Genomic DNA, 24494 nt, shown 5'->3' on the forward strand with positions numbered 1-24494 from the left:
AACGTTACATTCATAATAAAATGAGACAATCTGCAAGAGAATTAGCTATATTTTGTTATTCTTAATGCTTGTCATTCACACGTTAAGAAAAGACGGACTCCACCGCCCGGACCTAACGGAGCCGCAGTGGGCTAGCTCCGGGACGCCAGCTGGAGCTAGCCCCCTGCGGCTCCGTTAGCTCCGGCGGCCACCACTGGGATAATTGGGTCCCCTATTAACATTTGCTCAGGTTTAGCATTATGGGCGTCATAGCCATAGACTATAAAAGTCTTACCCAAGGCTGAATCATAAACTAAAATTTATATGTACAGTTGCAAGAAAAAGTATGTGAACCCTTTGGAATTACCTGGATTTCTGCATAAGTTGGTCATAAAATGGAGGAAGCCACTGCTGTCCAGAAAAAACATTGCTGCACGTTTGAAGTTTGCAAAAGAGCACCTGGATGTTCCACAGCACTACTGGCAACATATTCTGTGGACAGATGAAACCAAAGTTGAGTTGTTTGGAAGGAACACACAACGCTATGTGTGGAGAAAAAAAGGCACAGCACACCAACATCAAAACCTCATCCCAACTGTGAAGTATGGTGGAGGGAGCATCATGGTTTGGGGCTGCTTTGCTGCCTCAGGGCCTGGACCGATTGCCATCATCGACGGAAAAATGAATTCTCAAGTTTATCAAGACATTTTGCTGGAGAACTTAAGGCCATCTGTCCACCAATTGAAGCTCAACAGAAGATGGGTGATGCAACAGGACAACGACCCAAAGCACAGAAGTAAATCAACAACAGAATGGCTTCAACAGAAGAAAATAGGCCTTCTGGAGTGGCCCAGTCAGAGTCCTGACCTCAACCCAATTGAGATGCTGTGGCATGACCTCAAGAGAGCGATTCACACCAGAAATCCCAAGAATATTGCTGAACTCAAACAGTTTTGTAAAGAGGAATGGTCCAAAATGCCTCCTGACCGTTGTGCAGGTCTGATATGCAACTATAGGAAACGTTTGGTTGAGGTTATTGCTGACAAAGGAGGGTCAACCAGTTATTCAATCCAAGGGTTCACATACTTTTTCCACCCTGCACTGTGAATGTTTACATGATGTGTTCAATAAAAACATAAAAACATATAATTGTTTGTGTGGTTTTAGCTTAAGCAGACTGTGTTTGTCTATTGTTGTGACTTAGATGAAGATCAGAACACATTTTATGACCAATTTATGCAGAAATCCAGGTAGTTCCAAAGGGTTCACATACTTTTTCTTGCAACTGTATGTATAAAGGGTTACGTCCTTAGCTGGCTAATAAGTAACAAGCTAAGCTACCAAGCACCCAAACACCTGTGAACGGGATTAACATGTATAATATTATCATTTTAGATTTCTTGGAAGTTCTGTTGGTACATTAAAGCGCACAGCACGACATTTGAATTGTCTGGTATTTGTAACAATATTCCCTAAAAGGCACAATCACCACGAACACGGCTAAAGCTAAAGGGTCAAGTACAGTACTATGACTAACTAACGTTGTGGCCTCTATGGTTGTAGCCTAGCAGAGTGGACAAGTTGCTGTTAGCTGACAGTGAGGCATGTACATGTCCATCAAAGTGACCACGCCAGGGCAGGAATTTCACGAGGGCCACAAGTGCCCTCCCACTTTGGCCTTGTGCCCTTAAAAATGATATCTGCCATAAGGCCACAGTGGCCTTGATGCCCTCTCTGACTAAGTTTTGTGGTTTAGCAGTCTGCCTCTTTTCTGACACGGCTTCAACACCAGCATATTTTGAAGGAGGAAAAAAAAATCAGCGGTGCGCTTGATTTGAGCCTGGAATGCACCGCTCGGACGGTCTATGACAGGGGTGGGGAACCTCCGGCCTCCGGGCCGTATACGGCCCTCGACACCATTTGGTACGGCATTTATAAACACACGCAAAAAAGAAAAAGATTCAAGAAATCTAGACCGCAAAATAATTAAACAAGCTTGTTTTTCCTGGCCAAGGTCAGGGTCCTTGAACACAACACGAGCCTAACGTGTCATCACGTGGTATATGTCTCGTCTGACAGGAGTGTAGTTCTAACGGAGAGCACCAGAACGCGGCTCCGGACCGGGGTTTCACAAATTGCAATACCCATAAGGAGCTGTACACATGCAGCAGTTTTTGCGTGGCTGTGTCTTTAGTTGAAAGCCCAGTGGCGATCTGTTCATCTGTCATACTGATCATACAGTCAATAACGTTGTTGTTATTAGCTTCTGGTTAGCTAGCTATGCTAACGAATATAAGAAGCTTTTTCTCCAACCAGTGAGGTAAAGGCACATCTTTATATGATCATTATAGTTATAGAAAAATAAGAGAATAAAGTAAACAGGTATACAATACTAATATGACAGTAAAAAAAAGTTGTTATTAATAAACAAGAATACAGTTTAAAAGGGAAGTGATTTGTAAAATATCCATAAAGAAAAAAATCTGCTTACTGTTCTGTTTCATATGGGTGTTGAGAGATGTATCCATAGACCTCTTCATGTTGCTCTCAAAGTGCACTAGATTGATGCTTTTAACTTCAACATTAAAAAAAAATCGTCCTGGTGGTGCATGCCCCCAAACCCCCCTAGATGAGGTTAGATCCCACCACCCCCCCCCCCCCCCCCCCCCCCCCCCCCACACTTAAATAATGTCCACATGGATATGAAACTAAATACATTTGCACATATCTTGTGTCCATATCTTTCTGTTTTGGTGGTCATGCCACGGTGAATGAATGCGCGGGTCATGGTCAAATATCTGGATTAAGAGGTTGCTTTTTCTTTGCACAGCATGAAAGAAACGCGAAATGAATGGGCTGTGATTTGAGTTTTTTAAGCAGACGTTGAGTTCAATAATTTGTACGGCCCTCGAAGGATGTTGTAAAAATTGAAATGGCCCTTGAGAGAAAAAAGGTTCCCCACCCCTGGTCTATGATGACAGTTGACATCAGTCTAGGACCTATCTCCGCCCACCCCCTCACGCGTCCGTGTGCGTAGGACGGTCTAGGACCTAGCTAGCTGATTCTCCGCTCAAGAAAAGGCTGAGGTGAGGTAAGGTTTTGTGATGATCCTGTTTGCTGTTAAGTTTTTCATTTGTCCAGCTTTAAGTGTAATTTTATGCATAACATTACTATTTCTTGCTCGTATGGTAATGCATAATTATAATATTTTGAAGTGTTTTTGTTACTACTTGGATAAGTTATGTTGCAGTTGTGTTCTTTTTTTATTATTATCTAGTGCTAGGCAGTTAGCGCTGTGTTGTTAGCTGTCAAAGATAAGATGATGCTTAATAAATATATATAAAAGTATTGTAAATGCATATACAATCGTAGTCACTTCATATCGTATGTTAAATCATTGTTTTAATTTATGGCCTTGGTGCCCTGGCTTTTGGCCTTTGTGCCCTTAAAAAATTGACAACTCAAAAGGCCAAGTGGCCTTGCCCCTAAAATGACGAAATTCCAGGCCTGGACCACGCCCTAATTTATGCAAAAACTTTAAGACCTAATATAAATAAAAGGGTCGTGTTAGAAAACAATTCACTCACAGATTCGTAATCATGAAGGTGGAATCTAACTATTTCGATAATAATATGTATTGCATCCATGGGTAGAAACATGGATTTTTCTGCTGTAAAGTTGGGCATTTTAACATGGGGGTCTATGGAAATTGCTCCTTTCTGCAGTCAGTCCCTAGCGGCCCATGTATGAACTGCAGTGTGTTGCACTTCCGTATTGGCATCCCGGCTGTTCTCCAGAGTTTGCCGCTTGGTTCAAATGGGGCTTTGCTTAGTGCGCGTAACACCAAAGCCAAATCCCACTGAGGCGCCAGTGCGCGTGACCCGCCAGTGTGCGTGACACAGGTCTGAGTCTCCGTACTCCTCGCATAACACGGCTGGGTGGCTGCTGATCGCTCCTCGCATAAAACGGCTGGGTGGCTGCTGATCGCTCCTTCCGCCTGGGAGAGAGCGTCCCCGCGCCACGGAACTTCCCACGGTCTGCCTGACATGGAAACCAGGACGCTCCCGTGCGCTCCGGGGCTATCAGGACCGCTGATAGCCGATTCTCCCGCACTCGGTCCGGGAACCGAGGGGTCAGCGGAACTGGTGGGAAAACCGTATAACAGCACCCTGGGCCACGGCCAATGTGCGAACGCGTCTACCCCCAGAGGGGGGTGATCCTGCGCTCTGCGAGCCCTTCTGTTCAATTCGCCGGGAATATACATTGCTCTGTGTAGACAGAACATCCAATTATCCTGAGCTAATTTACTGAATAAACTAACTCACAATTCCTGTCTTTTTTTTCACCCAACTGACTATTCTTCTGCTGGCGTTTCATTGTTGTTTTCTGTCAAATTCAATTGTAGTTCAAAACCGCGGTACATGCTCACCATCTGTGAGCTATTTTTAGAATGCGCACGCTACGTTCGTTGTCGCGAGTCCACCTCGTCCACTTGGGCAGGCTGTGTGTGTCCTTCTCCTCCGTAACGATAACGGCTTGAGGTTAAAACATAATAATAAACACATTTTAAACTGGGGGGGGACACAAACGGGCAGACAGCAGAGCTCGGGGCAATAATGCCGATCTGTTTGACTTTTTTACACTTTGTTGTTCTCCTCCTTTTCTCCGCTCTTGTCTCTGATTGTGAGTGTGTGCATTCGTGTGTGGGGGGGGGGGAAAGAGGGTAGCCCCGTCCTTCAGAAACAGAGCGGAGAGAGAATGTGAATACGCAAAGCAGTGGACACTCAAACATGCACATATGGATAAATAACATAGACGTTTACTTTATTTAATAAAAGAGCACAAGTTCAATTTGAAAAGGGCGCAGTGCCCCACCAAGACAATGGTTGGGGAAACACTGGGTCTCACTACACGCTGCATTTCACTCCGGCTCTCATCATGAGGCACGTACACGCTCAGGGGATGAGTGGTGGTGTGTGCAGTGCTGTCGAAACGAGGCCTTATAACGGTGCTCGTGAGTTTATTATGACCGTGTGTAGGAGGCATCTGGGACAGAGGAATGCCGCGAGCTCTGCAGTTTATTAAACGATAGTTTAAAAACAGCAGGGTTCTGCAGCGAGCTCTGACGCCGTGGCTGCGGGTGCTGCGGGCACTGCCGTTGGGGGCGCTCAGCAGGCTGGAGCCAGCTGACATGCTGCCCTGTTCTGCGGCAGTTTTCATGGACTCCACCATGGCGTAGAACTGGGGTCCGAACAGCCCGTCCGGGCTGATTGGAGCATCCAGCAGCACTTTATCTCCTCTGAAGCCTCGCAGGGCATGGAGTGCTGCTCTGATAGTCTCACTATGGAGTGAGACAGCAGAGCGATGTTGTTCACCGCTGCAGACGCCTGGAAGGCACACAGATGCATCCGGTCAGTCTGGCGGACGACAACCTGGTCCCCGGGGGAGGAAAGCAAGGGACGCCGTGTGGCAACCGTACTGGCCTGCTTCACCCCGAACAATGCCGTCAGGTTCGCTCCAGGGGAGGTGCGGTCGGAAACCAACATCCGTTAACCCCTTAGTGAGGGGGAAGTATGAGGACACCGGAGCCTTCAGGCTCCTAGGGGCCGCGCCGCTCCCTCCTGGCACTTCCGGATGGCCGGGAAGGGCGGCCAGACCGGGTCACTCCTGACGGTCTGTACCCGGGGGAAACACTCCTGCCACCGGCAAGAGAGCTCTCCTGATTGGGGGAACGAGGAGACCTCTCCAGGCGGCTGCCTTTTCGACGATCTCCGGCAGTTCCTGCAGGATCCCGCCTATCGACGGCAGAGCCGTGATGGCGGAAAGAGGGACCGTGGGTCCATCTCTGTCTCCTCCGTCCGAGGGAGAAAAGGGATGGGGAAACCACACGGTGATCCGTGGAATCCTCCGACTCCTCCCCAGCACTCGGATCCAGGAACTCAAGGCCGGTCCACGGAGTAGGACTCCTGGACTGACCAATCATCCTCCTCGGCCGCAGTAGCGTGAGCGCCCGCTCTTCACTGTCTGTCGTCCAGAGGGAGACGGGCACAATGACAATGAGTAAATGACACCTGCTGGGCGAGAGCTGCGTGCGCGTGTTCTGACCCCAGGCAGGATTCGTCTGGTATGAGGAGCAAACTCTAACACAACCCTGTGTACTCATGTTTAAGGATCTTTTTTGAGGTGGCTCTTAAAAGAGCCTTTACTCTTTAGTTTCTCTACAGTGCTTCAGTACCGGGGTGCTGAAGAAAAGAGGGAGCAGATTGTCGGGCCTCCGGAAGGGAGCCCGAGGGTGGGGCCCACCTCGCGGGTGGGCGTGGACTACAAGTGTTTCAGTGCTGCGCGGGTGCGCAGGGGATTACCCAATAACGATAGCCTTAGAGGGCAAAGCCATATACGAAATAGAACTAAAGACGGCATAACTTTCCTGCAACTACTGACGCACATTACCCTCTGATGTATGACGTCACCCAAAGCACGTGGGTTAGCCCCTCCCCACTATGAAGGCACAACTTAACAGGTATCAACGCTGTATAGTAAAATAATATATATATATCAATGACTATAACTTTGGGGCCTTTTCTACACATATTGAATACTGTTTACTTGTGGAACAAACCTGAAACCTATAGGACAGCTGTACAAGAGAGCTATCAAGGTCTTTGACAGAAAGCCAAAGCTTGATCAAGGCAGACTGACAATGAAGAAACAACCAGAACACGGATATGTGTCCATGCTTTCGCCACCATCTTTTTCTAAAGATGAGTCTTTTTGATGGGATTTGTTTTTTCAAGACAGGCTTAGCAAGACGTGATATTATCACTGTCTATGACTTTCTATCTCGGGGGCCTTGCATGGAAAAGCGCACTGGGTCTTATCAGCTATGGGCTGACAGTCCTTCATGTCTGTGCTATGTGACTATATTTTAAAGAGATAAGTGTAAAGTTTAAGGTTTTAAATACACATGGAGGAAATAGTTACAAAAAGACATAAAGGTCCCATGTGATGGCCATTTCTACTGATCATAATTCCATTGTTGAGGTATTAAAATAGATTTATATTGTGCAATGTTCCAAACTCACATTGGTTTCTCATACAGCATGTGTAAAGTATGTGTATTCACTCTCTGTCCTAAACGGCTTGTTGGAGCTCCTGCCCCCCCCCCCCCCCCCCTGTGGACCCAGTGGCCGTCTACGAGACAGCGAAACACAGCGAAACCCAGGCCGAAACACACACACACACACACACGCACGCAGCCTGGCTGGGAGTCTGTGTGTGTGCTCAGACTGAGTTCCGCGGTGTCACACCAGTGAGCCAGCTCACACTGTCCGCTCCTCGCAGCAGCGAGCCTCGCAACGTCCTGCCGAGTGTGTGTGTGTGAGTAAGTCCGCGGATTGGTCCAAACGTAACGGCTCTGCCGATTGGATCCAAAAATTGAAATCTCGAACGAGGCGTTCTGGGGCAGCATAGACAGGTCTTTTCTGTGTTAGAGTTTTACTCGCTACAGGGTGTACTTTGAGGGTTTGTGACTCTGCAGACCGTTTACATGCATACAAAGCTACATAAGACACAAGGGGACGTGTAATAACCAGAAAAGCATGACATGGGCCCTTTAAAACAGTGTAGCTTTTAGGGATGCCAGTGATTATTCGATTATTCGAATATTCGTTACAGTCTCCATAATCGAAAATTACTTTTAAAATTCGATTTTATTTATATATTCTTTTGTTATTATTTATATATTTTTTTCTTTTTCCCTGGCTTAGTTTCAATCAAAAATAAAGACTAATGCTAATAATAGTATTAATAATTGTAAATGGCCATTGATCACACCACCAGTTTGTTTTACTGTAAACTTGGAGGAAGCCAGTAGCGCAGGCTGCGCAGAGTGCAGATTGCTGCGCAGCCCTTCGCTGCGACGTAGTTGTTTATCCCACCATGTCTCCAGGTGCAGAAATATATGTGAGGCTATTTGGGGCGAAAGCATTGAGCACAGTGCACCACAGGATGAATGTTCAGGAAGTGCAGCTTTTGTTGTAGCTTCAAGTGGTTCCTCAGGAAACGGCTTTTGTGTGCCAGTTCAATCCAAAATACAGAATCAAAATGAGGTGTATTTATAATTGGGAAAACCTCTGCTTAACTGGGCGTTTCTTACTTTCAGACCGTTCTTTTCCCTTTGCTTACCACACCGTGTGTTCTGTGTACTACACATGGTTACATAGCCTTAAGCGTCAACACTGTACAGCAGAGAATCAGAGAGCTGCTGCAGTTGGCACAACAAGAGCCAGTTCAGCCAGTCTGCAGTCACTGGTGCTCTTGTGTGGAAGTCACTGTTTTAAGCTGAAGCTATTTGGGTATTTTTAAGGAATATTCCTGGTTCCTTGATGATTGCTTAGAGTAAACAGACGTCAACCCCAATCCCTGTAATGCCTGATATACCAAAGATTGTGAGATAGTGATTATATAAGGTAGCCAAAAAGCCCCCCCATATCAGGGCTGCACAATCTTGAACAAATAATTCATTGCAGGTTTTTTTTTTATGGTATTGCATTTGCGATATTATTTGTGATTAAGAGCGAATGATGATTTTTAAGCATTATTAATATAACAATAACAAAATATGATTATTAACCATTGTGTGGCCTTTACCACATATTTTGCCTATACCTAATAAACTACGATTTGGATATTTTACTAGTCCATGTTGCGATTTCCATAAAATATTTTATGCGGCCCTACCCTGAATTCAATAGGCCAATTATGTTCAGTCCAAAGACCTACAAAGCTTGTATGTTCCCAAAACATAGCTGGTACACAGTTAACTCTTTCTTCGGAGATTTCAATCCCCCAAAAATAGCCATATATGGGAGCTATGTTGTAGCCATGTTAGTAAATATCTCATTATATTGACTTAATATCTCATTATATTGACTTAATATCTCATTATAATGACTTAATATCTCATTATAATGACTTAACTATCTCATTATAATGACTTAAGACAACTACCAGCAAGTCAAAGCAATACACTAGCTGTAAGCAATCTTGATTTTGGATTTTGATTTTAAACATGTTTGATATCTTATGATAAGAACTGGGTGTGTCCTTGGTAGAAACAAGTCAATTAGTGCACAGTGGGTCTATACTTGTAGGTTTCAGTAAAAAGTCTGGAGGCTGAAGCAGGTGGACTAGTTATTATTGGGTTGCAGTTTGATAAGTGTGGTTTCTCACAACTGTGAAGCGGCAGTCAGTCTCTTGTGGGGGGGGGAGGGGTTGGTGGTTAACAGGTGGTTTGAGTTCATGGCGGTCATGTGAGCTCTGCGTTGCTGTCCAACACGTTCTTCCTAGCTGTGCCATGCAGCTGTTTTTGACACCTTACCGCAGGTGACCTCTGTCCCACTTGTCCCAATACCAACTCTAAGCTATTCAACTATTATTATGTGTTAAGTATTGACTGTCCTTGTTTGGCACATATGCATACTGATCACAAGAAAATTTCTGTGAAATCTGCAAAACGTTGCTCTGGGGGACAAAACGTGCAACTCTGTTGATTGCATTTGAGAAACAGAACAGTTTGCAACGACAGTTCTATACATTGAAAGATTAGGCCATGGCCACACTACCACATGTCTGCAAAGTGGAAGTCTGAGATATCTTAAGATAAGCAGTGATAGATCAAATAAAAGATCATCTCTACAGCCTGAGGGTTTTTATGCTGAGTATGGAGAATGATCTAATGTAACAGGAATCAGTCTTCCTCTGAGTTTTGTTTCCTCTGCATCTAAACTTCTCCTCCAAATGATTGTCTTGGTCTTACTATAAAATAAATATAACCCTTAATACTTGATATCAAATACAAATAGTCCAAGGTATCCCCTTTTACATCTCAGACTTTTAACATTATTTTTACATCAATAATAATATTTCTTTATATAACCTGGACCAAATGATTTCCGATTTGATCAATGCTCTCCTGATTTTAGTAGTGCTTGCAGATTTATATTTGCTTTCTTGAACTAGAGAGTAAACTATTTATAAAACCATATGCTGATATTTGACATCAGATCTAAGCACGCGTCTTGTCTTTGTCAGTTGATTCCCTGAGTGACGGACTAACCTTGACTCATTCCTTACAAAGGAGCAGGAAAAACAGACCTATTGATTGTCAGTGTTGTCATGCTGTCACAGCTTAACAATGTGGATTCACCTCCAGTGAATAGTCTGTGTGTGCCTGAGCTCGTGTGTGTGCAGCCATGAAAGACAGTAGTGCTAAGCTGCTTAGCTGCAGTGAGGTGTTTGGCTGGTGGTGCACTGTCCTGGTTGTGGACCAATGAATCTTCTGCTAGGCAAGGGTCGTCAGTGTGTTTTTGTTGTAGTCCACAGACTGAGAATGATCGGATTATAACATGGCTGTTTGATAGGCAGAACTGTCCTGCAGCTATTAATAATACATCTAGAGCAGGGGTCGGCAACCCCTGGCACGCGTGCCAGCATTGGCACGCGGCACCGTAACCAGTAGCACACTAGCAATAAGTGGAATAAGTGTGCAAAATATTTAAATTGTATTTTCGGATCCAGCGGCGTCTCCCTGTTACCTGCAGAAGGAAGCCATGCACGCAACGCAGCCCTGCTCTCTTTATCTCCAGGTGACTTTCTGCCGCTTTCCTCCGTGGTGCAGTGCTGATCGTTTCACCACGGAGGAAAGCACTTCACTAATTGCAGTACCCATAAGGAGCTGTACAAATGCCGCAGTTTTTGCGAGGCTGTGTATTTAGTTGAAAGCCCAGTGGCGATCTGCTCATCTCTCATCGAAATAATATGCTACAAAGGGGCGGACTGGCCATCTGTGTGTTGAACTTTCCTGTCGGCTCCCAGACCGTAGTCGAGGAGGGCAGAAGCAACAAGCTTCAGGTTCAATAACCCACTTTAGCTTAAATGACTGGAGAGAGGCGAGCTCTTCTTGGGAGGCCGTTGCATTTATTTAGCTGTTCTTCCGTTTCACAAAATACATCACAGACCTCTGTTTTTCTGCTTCCTCGTTTCACTTCCAGAAACATACACATGTTCCCTCACTGTCACTCTACCATCCACAAACACACATGCACAAGCCACACCTCTCTCTCTCTCTCTCTCTCTCTCTCTCTCTCTCTCTCTCTCTCTCTCAAAGGGACAGTGATCTCATCTCACTCTGCATGACCCTAATATCATAATATGTGTGCTCTGAAGAATCACAGAACGGACGATCGTTCTTATTATTATTATGCCGTTTAAACCAATTATTTAAATGTGTTTGTTAAATTTGGCATCATGTACAGCGCTGACTGGTCCACACACTGCTTCCCCGCAGCGAGGCTCCCCCGCCGAGCGTCAAGCTCCTCAACCCCCCCCGTTGATAATTCTCTATCGTTGGCACGCTGATAACAATTTTGTTTTAAATGGCACTTCATATAAAAAAGGTTGCCGACCCCTGATCTAGAGATTCATTGGCCATTGAGGAGGCAATATTGTCACACACGGCTCACATACTGTACATATACTCAGGGGCGGAGCTTCAGGGGGGGCTGTAGGGGCAGGGCTCCCCGGGCCCGGGACGGTCGGGACCCAATGGGGGCCCGTCGCCGAGGCAGCAGGCTCCGCCCCCGAGATATTCGCCGGCGGGCCCTGCTGCCTCGCGCCACTGAGGGCACTGACGTTCCTGGTCATATTAGGTATAAAGCATTGTAGCCTATAATATGAGTTGAACTTGTGCTGCTATTTTCACACTCACATTTAACATTAAAACATGAAAAATTGAAAGTGAATCCCTTCTATTGTCTCCAAATGTATTTTGGGTAAAATCGTCATCAACAGCCGTCCATCAACATCATACGTAAATGAACGTCAACGTCATCATCAATCACTTGTCATTCAACAGAGCACTGTCTAAGCATGAGCAGTTATAAACACAAAAATGGAGCTACAAAACGCAAAGAAAAAGATAAAAAGGACCAAGGAAAAGCGAAATTGTCCAAGCTAGATGGATATTTGTTTCGCCCTACTCCTCCTCCTGTGGGAGATGAACCTGAAGTTGTTGCCACTGCCAGCCGTGTTTCATCCCCGAGCCCCAGCCCGCCAACAACGTTAGTGGGGGTTAGCCAGATTTACAGGTAGGCTACAATCACGGACACACACTGTCAACAAGAAAATGTGAGTTTGTGGTAAATGTTGATATCATTGTTGTTGTTACTTCGTGTAGCTCGGCCGCCTAGCTTATTTCCTTTTCTGTCTCTAGGCTGTAGTGATGATGATGATAATAATAATAATAATAATAATAATAATAATAATAATAGGGACGACTCAGCAGCTGCTAGCTGCTCGTCTAGAGGAGAGCCAGGCCTGACGCTTGACCAGCCGCACCCCTCCCCCTCCGGCTCCTTACCTGCTGCGCCGCAAGGTGAAGAAGTACCGGACACTGGGAATGAAAGCAGCAACAGGTCTCCTCCTCACGCTACTCCTACGGGTGAAACTCAGACCACGGATCATGATGTGTCCTGCAATTATCCTCTGGAGCATTTTCCGACTGATCGGGCAAACTATTTTTGAAAACATTGAGGACGCCAATATCAAAAGATATATCCTAAAAATGGGCCCATGCAAACCCAAAGGTCCATTTCCCAAAGACAAGGATAACCGTTGCTTTTCAGAAAGCTATTACACCTCCACCACTAAAGTTGGGATGAAATTTCCACGCAGCTGGATGTGCTATTCCCCAAAATTGGACTGCTGCTACTGTGAGCCTTGCTGGCTTTTTGCCAACCGAAAGGCACCGTTCTACAACAATGCATGGGTAAACGGAATAAAAGACTGGAAACATCTTTCTACTAAAATTGAGAGCCATGAATCCACTCAAATACACCTTGGTGCATGCGTAGTATATGAGCAGTGGAAAACCAACGGCACAATAGACGCTGACATGGAGAGGAATGTGCGTAATGCCGCCCAATTTTGGAGACAGGTCGTGGAGCGCATTGTTAATGTAACTCTCACTCTAGCTTCAAGCAACTTGGCATTCAGGGGCCATCGAGAGGTTCTAGGTCAGGCAAAAGCTGGCAACTTTTTGTCAATAATAGAAATTATTGGCTCGCTACGACCCTGTTTTGAAAGAGCTAATCAACCGAACAGAAGGGTCAGTGAAATACCTCAGTCACCAGATTCAAGATAAGATTATTTACATATTATCTCAACGTGTGAAAGCTGACATCATTGATGAAATAAACGAAGCCCCATTTTATTCCGTCATCATGGACACAACGCAAGATGTATCAAAGATAGACCAGTTGAGTCAGGTTTACCGCTACATAACTGTTGTTAAGAACGACATGGATATTGCAACAGATATACAGATCAATGAAGTCTTTTTGGGTTTTGAAGTGCCTAAAGGTTCATCAGCTTCAGAGCTTGAAAACAACCTCCTTGGTTCTATAGAGAAAAACGGATTAGATCTGTCTAAATGTCGCGGACAGGGCTATGAAGAGGCGGCTAATATGAGTGGTGTGTATTCAGGTGTGCAAGCAAGAATAGCCGAGAATGAGCCCCTTGCCCACTATGTTCATTGCGCTGCTCATAATCTCAACCTAGCACTCAACGACTCTGTTAAAAATGTCCCTGGAGTGAAGCAGTTCTATGACACTGTAGAGACGCTCTACAACTTTTTTGGTCACAGTATCAAACGATGGGCATTGCTCAGTGAGTTAATCACGCCAGAGAGCAGAACTATCACATTAAAACGCTTATGTCCCACTCGCTGGTCATCTCGCCATGATGCGCTTGTTGCGTTAAGGCACAGATATGGAGACATTATAAAAGCCCTCGTCAAAATATCCCTTACCAGTGACAAAAAGGATGAGCGCAATGAAGCAAGTGTACTCAAGAATGCCATAACCATGTGTAGCTTTCTATTTTTGGTCAACATGCAGACCAAGATTTTGGAAAGCATTAATTATGCTTCACAGTTAATGCAAGCAAAAGACGCGGATATTCTCAAAGCATCTACTCTACTGCAAAATGCCATCAGTGTTTTGGTGGAGTATAGGGGACAATTTGATGAGGCAAAGTCCGCCACTCTTGCCCTGGCTACTAAATGGGGAAGTCAAACACAGTTTGAAACAACCAGGGCCAGGAAAGTTAAGAGACACTTTGATGAACTTTCAGAAGACAGCCGCCTCACTGACGCAGAGAGCAACTTTCGGGTGACCGTTTTCAATGCATGTCTCGATATAATCATCCAGCAACTGTCCCAAAGATTCACCATCTTAAATGCAACTGTGAACATGTTTGAGGCAATTCACCCCAACACACTACTACAAGCAAAGGATGAGGATTTACACCAAGCTGCCCAGCGGCTTAGAGAGCACTACAGTCGGGACATCGCCGCCAGCTTCCCTGGCCAGCTGCTTTCTTTCAGAACCTGTTTCAGGGACAAAATACAAAAACTAAAATCTGTCGCGGATCTGGTAAAAATGCTCATTGTTTACAACCCAGCAGTAACATCTACATTCAGTGAGGTTTGCACAGCCTTCATCTTATTTCTGACTCTTCCTGTCACCGTGGCAACCGCCGAGCGCTCTTTCTCCAAATTAAAACTCATCAAAAACTATTTGAGGAGCACGATGGGACAGGAGAGACTGAGTGGACTGGCCTTGCTGTCCATCGAAAGTGACCGAGCCAAGAAATTGGACATACAGCGGATTGTGGACGAGTTCGCGGAGCGCAAGGCTCGCCGAGTGCCCTTCAAGTATCGCGGAGTACACTTCAAATTTAATTTGTACAGTAGCCTACTTGTACGTGAATGTATGGGCCGCCGTGCCAATTTTACACTGCTGTGCTCTCATGGTGGCGGCTGGCTGTCCATGGTGAATGGTGTGTCAGAAATGTAGTCATTTTATTAGGCTATGTTTTCGTTGTCCTTGTGGTTTGTTGGACTTTATGTCATGTTATATCATTATTATCTCTGATATATATTTCGTTTCTATACCCTTTGCAGAAACGAAATCTTAAATATTACACCTTTTCTTTAGTTACTTTTCTTTCAAACATTGTTTTAAATTGTAATCTTACTGATTGAGCGACTTTTTACGCGAGCGTCAGATTACCATACCCCGGACTCCCGATATTTTTGTCAAGCTTTATTGGGTTTAAAGGGCCCGGTCATGTGGCCCCGCCCCCCGGCCCGGGTTTGATATGTGCCGCCAGTGCATATACTGTACACTCCACTCCCCTCACAAAACGAATCTACTGTGACGACTCAGGTCAGAGCACACAGATCTGCAGAAGCTTACAGTAGTTTTCTGCGTACTGAGTTGGGAAATGGTGTAAGAGCTTCCTATGTTCTCTGGTATATATATATCATAGAAAATGGCTGTCCGCAGTGTTTCCCCTACCATTGTCTTGGCGGGGCGCTGCGCCCTGCCAACGGAGCCCCGCGCCCTGCCTGAAATTCAAGGTGTTTTTATTTTGTTTTTTATTTAAAAAATATATATATATAGCACCAAATTTCAACCGAAGTAATCTATCTACGGTCCCTTTTCACATTGAACATGTGCTCTTTTATTAAATAAACTAAACGCCTTGTTATTTATCCAATGTGTTCATGTTTCAGTGTCCACTGCTTTGCGTATTTACGTTCTCCCTCCGCTCTGTTTCTGAAGGGCGGGGCTCACACACACACACACACACACACACTCACTCACTCACTCACTCACACACACACACACACACAAACACACACACACACACACACACGAATGCACACACTCACGCTCACAATCAGAGACAAGAGCGGAGGAAAGGAGGAGAACAACAAGTGTAAAAAAGTCAAACTAATCTGCTTTATTGCCCCGAGCTCTGCTGTCTGCCCGTTTGTGTGTCCCCCAAGTTTCAAATTCGTTTATTATTATTTTTTAACCGCAAGCCGTTATTGTCACAGGAGAAGGACACACACACAGCCTGCCCAGGTGGACGCGCGCGAACGCGACAACGAACGTGACAACGAACGCAGCGTGCGCATTCTAAAAATAGCTCACAGATGGGGAGCAGGTACCGCGGTTTTTAACTACAGTATTGAGATGTGAGTTGGTTTATTCAGTAAATTAGCTCAGGATAATTGGATGTTCTGTCTACACCTGTTGATGTGAGGCTAATGCAGGACTTGCTAGGTTGATGCTACCGGCATTTAGCGGCAGTGACTCAACAAATTACCACTTAAAATGTATCGTCAGCAATGTGTGACAAGCAGACTGCTTGTTTAATGTTAGACTCACACCAATAGCTCAATATGATCATAACACGATTGCTTTCATATCAGAGATCAGATGAGGTGGAGCTGCCTCCAGCAATAGAGGATGAGGCAGAGAGAAGCAGCAGCAGCACAGGGTTGCAGCAGGTATGTTATATGCTGTAGTCAGGTGATTTAAATGTATCAATGAAAGGAAGAAGTGTAGGCTACATGATAAGAAGGGAATACAGTTTGAATAAAAGTAATACAGTACAGTGTAACACTGTACTGTATTACTTTTTAATGTACAAATACTTTGATACTGTACGATATCAATAACAATAATCCACAGCTCCTCTCTGCTCCAGACGATAACAAAAATGTGGGCGCCCCGAACATTTTTTTCGAGCAGCACCCTGCCAAGGCAGTAAACCTAGGGGAAACACAAAGGTGTTTTATTTGTAATAATCCTGCAGGCATACACCAATCCTTCAAAAGACATGTAAAGAGATTGCACTTGACAGAAACAAGACCAGACAATTTCCCTACAAATAAATGGTGCTTAAAGCTTAATTCCTTCTCATGCTTTCAGTCAACATAGTGTTTTTAAAAGAACAATACACACTCTAATTTAAAAAGCTTTTATTAGTAAATAATGATGTTCAAAATAAAATAGTCCCTAGGCTCTGTTTTGTGCCTTCTGCAACAGCTAGACAGCGAACATATTAGACAGAGCGTTGAGCGATTATTTGGCTATTTATTTACATTCATTTGTATGTTGCCGTTTATTGTGCAGGCACTGAAAAACTGTCCAGCATCAGTAGCATGGCTTACGTGGTCACTTGTATAGGTTGAGGTTCTTCTAGGCTGTTGCTTGGCGTGGCGAGAATATTGCTCCACTTTCTCCTGTCCCCGAGATTCGGCTTCCAGTAGCTCTGGAGAGAGCTTTCGCACCTGTGGCCACTAACGGTCATCATTTCCCTGCTTTGTTTCAAGATCCGCATCAGAAAGCTTTTGAATGGTGCTACTTTTCCAGTGTGTCTACCTGCTCTTCACGTAGCTCAGCATGTCGTCTAGGTGCTTTTTTTTCTGGAGATAGGCACTGCTCAATCCACTCCTCCATAGTAAGGCCACCCCGGAGGTCAAAGTTAATCTTAAATGTTTCCATTTTATGCTTTGTAAGTTTGTTTCGTAACGGAAGAAATTTAAATATATTTATAAAACTGACGAGTCAAATCAAGCAATCTGATTGGTCGATAGCATTTTTGCGGACCTCTTTGATTACATATTTGAAAACATCATTGCTTACTTTAAAATTAGCACAATTCATTATGTCAAACCTTGGAAAGTGTCCAGATATCCCTGCCCTAATGCCAAAGGAACTGCACACTGAATATGTGTTGCCGTTTGATGTCTATGTCTGGACCGCTGCATAAAAAGGAGGGTTTCTGCCCCGTTACTTCTCCGCTGCTTTCTTGTTCCAGTTTGTAAAGCAAACTGCAGGCAGTTTGCTTTTCAGCCCAACTGTATACTGTTTTTCTCAGGCACGGAGGGATACTGACTTTTTGTGAAAAGTAACTTACAATTCTACCCTTGGTATACGCTCAGTATATCACGGCTAAGAACCAATCAGATTGCTTGATTTGACTTGTCCGTTTTATAAATATATCATATAAAATGGCTGTCCTATATAAGGTGTTTTATTTGTAATAATCCTGCAGGCATACACCAATCCTTCAAAAGACATGTAAAGAGATTGCACTTGACAGAAACAAGGCCAGACAATTTCCCTACAAATAAATGGTGCTTAAAGCTTATATTCTTCCTCATGCTTTCAGTCAACATAGTGTTTTTAAAAGATCATCACACCTGAAACAAAAGTGACACTTCACTCTTTGTACGAGTATCACAGCAGACTTACTAGTTAAAGAACTGCTTGTAGCCGCTGCTGTGTCCTTTAAAGCAGGGGTTCCCAAACTTTTCAGCCCGCGACCCCCAAAATAACAGTGCCGGAGACTGGCGACCCCCTGTCGACGGAGGGGGGGGGGGGGCTAGTGAATTAATTTCAGTTTTCCACACTCTCGCGGAAATATCTCCGCAATGGAGCGAGCTTAAGTTTCACTTTCGATTGCATGATATAGCCCAGCGCAACACCTCCGTCAAGCATGTTGCCACTTGTTTATACCATTTTCAGGCGGTTTGTAATCTGTTCTAGAAAGACAATGTGTTTTTTAGGATTTTAAGAAGCATATAGAACAAACAATGGATGTATTTGATGAACATTTATCCATGCTGAAAGTAGATTTAGATGTGTTAGGAGTGAGATAGAGATTATTATCTAATATATGCATCTGATGAAGCATTGCATGAAGTCTGTTGATGATCAGAGGCTGTTGTTGGGGCTGCATAAACTTTTTTTTATTTTTGTTTTGTAGACAGACCATGCAGGCCTCAGAGAGTTAAACTTGGGCCTGCGACCATAGTTTTATTGTATTTTGTTTTGAAAATCCACAGCGGAGGTTTGTGTCGTACTACATGCGGTGTATTTTGCATATCTCTCAGTAGCCAACAATCTGTGAGTCTGTTTGCTCGGACATAAACTCGTGTTTAAAATAATACTACATAATAAATGTCTACATTTCATAATAAGAGGTGTAAAACCTGAGAGGATTTTAAATCGCATTTGAACTAAATGCTTATACAATCTGTAGTTGTATTTGTATTGTTGATTTAATGTGTGAACGAGGCGATATAGAGAAGGTTAAGCTGTCATTATTAGGCTGTAATTTGTTATATACTGTTGGAATGGGTAAGCAGGCCTATTGTTTTTGGATATTTGTGGAGTTAGGTGGTCCATGAGTGTTTTTTATTGGTTAAGTGGTCCTTGGTATGAAAAAGTTTGAGAAACACTGCGCTAGTGGATTGTCAAAAGGGGAGCCTCGTTGCGGGGAAATTATACAGATGGCTAGTCCGCCCCTGAAAATGTCTATGCAAACGTTATTATTAATACAAAATTAATCAATTTTTTTTTTATAATTTTTTTTTTTTTATTTTCCATTTTTATTTTGTAATCATCTTGCGACCCCCTCTTTGGCAACCCCTGCTTTAAAGCAGTTCATTGCGTTTCTGTTCTGTTTTCTTACCAACTAATGGACGCGTTTTCTTTTTCCATTGCCGGTCTTACCCTTAATGTGAAGTCAAAACCCTTTTTTCTGTTGGCAGACACATTTGTTAGGCCTATCTGTTTTAAATGTTTCTTTCTGAATTCTGTCTAATCTTGATAACGAACAGTTGCTCTTTTTTTATTTTCTGGTCATACAATCATCAGGGAATCTTTGAGACAATGACAAAGACACTCGTTCACTGACCCTATTGGTTTTGGCTGCCATAACTCTGTGTTAAAGGAAACTGAAGCCCCAGATTTGAGTACAGGGTTGGGCAATCGTTTCTAATTTCATATGGGCCAATCAATAAACTCAAGATCCTCATTAAGAGATCCAATTACATGGACAACTTAGTGTCCAAGGAAAACCTCATGTTTTGTTTTATTGTATAAAAAAGAGTATACGATCCGATCACTAATTGGCACAAGCCTTTATAGGTGTGTGTGTTACATTAAAATACAAGGGCCGTGTGTGTGTTTGTACCAATTGCACTGTTGTCCTGAGGTGGTATTGTCATTTCCTGTGCATCTGTATCATGTGTGTGCTGGTGAGTTGCTGAGAGAAGCCTGTAAGCTGAACCTATCCGAGGGAGCTCTAGAATCTCTATGGGCGACAGTGACTTATCTCCTCACCTCAGGCCCCAACACGACGTCTGTCTGCCGAGAAATGCAGGCTGTGAAGGGAAGGCCAACACTCAGACGCATGTGGAGCACTCGCTCACTTTAGCCCCTTGTGCTTTCCACACAACACACACGCACACACACACACACACACACACACACACACACACACACACACACACACACACACACACACACACACACACACACACTTCACTTTCACTTTCAGATCTGCCTTTGTTTATTTCGATCTGGCCAACCTTACTGAGACGTTATTTACACTTTGGTCCCCTTGCTTTGTGCTAATGTGTTCTTTGCATGCTAAAATTGTGTGCACTGTTTTGACTGGGTCCAGGAAGCATTACCTTTTTCCCATAGAGGAACTTCCAAAGAATGTACGGTAGTTTAATTATAGAATATCAGCTCCCGAGCTGAAGTTGTTTTTTCTCTTCTTCCTATTCCGTTGTTTTGTTTCTTGCACACAGCTGATCTCCTGTTAAAAGTGGTCTCATATACGGATACTATGGTGTTGTGTGGAGCTGCACAGATTATCCCACTAATCGATTTTGTGGATCAACAGAAAAAAAATGGGCAACTATTTGAATAATTAATTTGTCCTTCAAGTATGCTTGTATGCTTTTCTCTGTTATATAGTGTGTTACAGTGAATGTCTTTGTTTTTTGTCTTGCCTTGGACTTTAAGAAACTCGAAACATTCTATTTTCTCACATTTTATTCCAAATACTTTCTCGATTTATATTGAAAACTATATTTGCATCTTGGTTTTTAATAACGTAAATACAGGAAGTACAGTCGATAAAAAAACGGACAATTATAAAATAATAATACATTTAAATATTTGTAATACATTGGGAAAGACACCTTCCTCCCTTCTGTTTCCCATTAGATCTCAATGTGCTCTTTGTGTCTGCACTGAGCCTGTACTCTATGATCCCTGCTATCTCAACGCTCTGGTGGCTAATCCACTGCACACTAAGCAGCTTTCACAGGGAGAAGCCATAGGCCAGTCTGCCACTTTTAGCATACTATCATACTTGTTTACTTCTATGTGCTGTGTCCAAATTCAATAGGTCAGTCACCAACTGCTTTATCTATATTCAAATATTTTAACTTTCTTTTTATGTTTAAGGAGCCCTGTTTTTTGACAGTTTTTTTGTCATTCATGTTTTTGGGTGAACACATTAGTAGTTTTGTACCTACTGACTCATTGCTTTATGTCTGTTTGAATGCAGGTGTCTCCTCTGCTACCTTGTTGCACTCGAAGTCCCTGCGCGGCCACAGAGACTGCTTTGAGAAATGTCACCTCATCGCCAACCAGAAGCTGTCACGTTCCAAGGTCTCCAAAAGTGCTTACGAGGGCATGAAGCTGGCCTTCAGCCAGAAACTGAACCGCATCATCCAGTATGCCCAGAACAAAGACTCTGTCTCCTCTAACGGGCCGGGCAGACGAGGGTCCAAGCTCCTCTGTTACAGCCAGCAGAGCGACCACAAGCTGTTGCCCCAGTCGGACGCCCAGGTGCCGCGCTACACGCCCTGCTGGGACACAGGCAGGGCTACAGACAGGCCGGACTACACCATGGGGGTGTTGGAGCGCCACACAGTGGAGAAGCTGGGACTGCTGCAGGAGGCTCACTCTGACGTCTGGTCCAGTGACGGCAGGAAAGGTCTACACAGCCGGAACCTATTATCAGGAGGAGGACAGGCACAGCGCAGGCACCAGGGCCACAGCACAGATGAATGTGAGGTCATTTCACTCCACTAACTTTACCTTTCTAGGTTTGAGATTGTAATATAACCAGCAGGGGAAGGCTTGATTATTTTTCTTTGAAATGTCAACAGAAATGCATTGCTGCCTCTGTGTTTTAACTTCAGCAAGTGTCATCTCTTCAATTTCTAAAACTTCCAAGCACTTGTTAGTTCAAGGGCAGCTGACAAAACAGTAACACGGCAACAGAAAAGACACTCTCACTTGGTCCATCCTTCATCTCCTCATAGAAAAGTTATTTCCCTCTAACCTCGAAGCGGTGTGTCCTTGGCTGTCTCGTGTCTCGTCACTGCAAAAGCTGCTTATGACTACAGTCTGCAGGAATGTGAGGGAGCCTTCTATAGGTCCCTGATTAAAATTCTGTGCCCGTAAATGAAAGATGACAGGGGCTTCTCACTGTTTGCATAAGGACACACTACACACCAACATTGACCCATTAACACAGTAAGGCAAGGCTGAAATGCAATGTGAAAAACTGCTCATCATGTATTCGATTGCTCGTTCACACACTAACACACAGATGGCACTTCAACATCCGGACTGGATACCTTAAAACAAATTTATTTCAGTTTTTCTTTAGATTTGTTAATAGCTGGTTAAATGTACGAGTTGCTCTTAGCCATAAACAGCTCAGTGCTGCAGAACCTCAAAGAAGTAACAAATCCCTTCTGATATTGCTACAGTATTCCTGGATACAGTTTAAAAAAGAGAGCATACATAGGAGCTAGTCGTCAATAACTATACAGACATTAGTTTCTGGCACGTATACTATGGCACATCACCCAGTTTATGACATGGACACCTTTTATTTTCAGCTTGATTCTATATGGTGCATGTTTTTTCCCCCACACCCATTTTTTCCAATGTAGTTTGTGTCTCTGAAGTGTCAATTTCACTTATGAGTGTTTCAGAAATGCCTGTAGATTATTAAAAATTATGCTTTTTAGTTATTTCAGACTTTCCTATTTGCGTAAACAGCAAAACATTGTATTTGTAGTTACAGAAATGGAGATGAAACTAAGGAAAAGGGGAGGGAGGCCACCTGTCTGTTCAGTGTCCTCCTGCCCACATGATCACCTATACTGTGTTTAAATGCAGACTAATATATTGACATTTCAACTATTTTATAAATGTATCTGCTGAAAAACAGCCGGTTCAGTGTCTGAGTCAGAGCTCAGTCACATGCTGTGACATTCTGTGCCTCTCCCTCTCTAATGCAAACCCTTTCTCTTTCAGTGACAAACATGAGTGTGGACCAACTCCATCAGCGGAACAGCCAGCTGCTGATGCAGATTCAAAGTAAGTGTTGGTAACTGACCTTCTGTGTTAACTTTTTCTATTCCGCTTATTGATCCCAACTTTTGACATCAAGTTCAAATTTTTGCATAATCAATACTTTAAACTGAACATTTGTATGTCTTTAATGTGTAATGCTCAAATGCCCTCCTCAGCTAAACATTGTTTTGAAGTGACAGATTACTCAAACCTCAGTCAGTTAGACGTAGTGTTGGCACAATCAGTACAAGCTAAGCTACGCACTTCTTCTAAGTTTGAATCATGTTATCCCGGTGTAAATGACTAGACCCTGCAGAATGCAGAAATAAGTGAGTCATCCTAGAACACAATTGTGAGACTTGTTGCACACTACCATTTTAATTGACACCCAATCATCATGAACCATGAACCATCATTCAACTTTTATAAAAACATTTCAAGGCTTCTGTTATGACCGATTAAATGAACTCATATAGTGACGCAGGAATGAGTCTTAAAGCTCAGAAATACGTTAGCATTTGACCTCATCCAGTTCCAGATCTTCCGTCTGTATTTTTTTCCTTTTTTTCTGGTTAGATCCCCAAAATAAGGTCTGTCGTGTGAATTTTTGTAACCATGTGGTTTTTCCAGTATATAGTATTACAGTCGACCATTGAACGCTTCAGAAATCATGAAGTGGTGTTCATATGTGGAGATGATCCCGCTGAACTAAACATGTTAGTATCATATACGTTTGCCACAGAGATTTTCTCTTTAATACACCACAATCCAATGGAAAATCCCATTTGCCTTTAGCCCGTACGAGGTGAACTTTCGGGTCGGCATCCATGCAACACTCCATAGCACATTGTTTGGAGGGTTTTGGCTCATTGTTTACCATAGTAAATATGCTAAACGACAGACTGTGTGAGCTTATCCCAATTCATTTATCCTCGCAAACATTGGTCTGCAGAGGAAGTGTGGAATGGGATTGATAACACTTTCGATATGTCTTTATCTTTGTATGTCTGTTAAAAGCACTTAAAGCAACAATGGCTGTAGACTTCTACACCTCTGAAATGCATTTATATGCACCATACATTTCCCATCAAAACGTGTCTTTGTTAATCATCTTACTTATTTTGAATATATATTTGGACTGATGAATTAAATACTTTATACCATTAATTAGTTAAAGGGTTAAAGTAGTTGAGTTGAAAGGGTTTTTGGCTTATAATGTTTCTGAATAATACATGAACTCTCAATTCTATATTTATTCATCATATATAATATAAAACCTTATGTTTTATTGTCTGGGCTCCTGTTCTCAAACTTCCTATAGCATATTGGGATTTCACATATCTCCATTATGTCTTGATTGATTGTATAAAACAAATCTTGTGAATAAATGATGATTTGAGTTTGTTCTGCCCCCTTCCC

General features: G+C 43.5%; 1 protein-coding gene across 2 annotated transcripts in view; it reads left to right on the forward strand.

Annotated features, from left to right (window-relative positions):
- cUnh21orf91 (chromosome Un C21orf91 homolog) overlaps positions 1–24494 on the forward strand; it is a 41530-nt gene that overhangs the window by 14770 nt on the left and 2266 nt on the right. The window contains exons 3-5 of one of the 2 annotated variants that reach the window (XM_079649126.1): positions 21268–21774; positions 23037–23099; positions 23706–24492. In XM_079649126.1, coding sequence (XP_079505252.1) covers positions 21268–21774; positions 23037–23099; positions 23706–23731 — 596 coding nt within the window. In that variant the 3' untranslated portion in view covers positions 23732–24492. Of the gene's footprint in view, positions 1–21267; positions 21775–23036; positions 23100–23705; positions 24493–24494 lie in introns of those variants that run through there. The other variant, XM_079649125.1, reaches the window with a different exon arrangement.

Source organism: Notothenia rossii (assembly GCF_949606895.1).
Source record: "Notothenia rossii genome assembly, chromosome: 9".
Classification (NCBI taxonomy): Eukaryota; Metazoa; Chordata; class Actinopteri; order Perciformes; family Nototheniidae; genus Notothenia; species Notothenia rossii.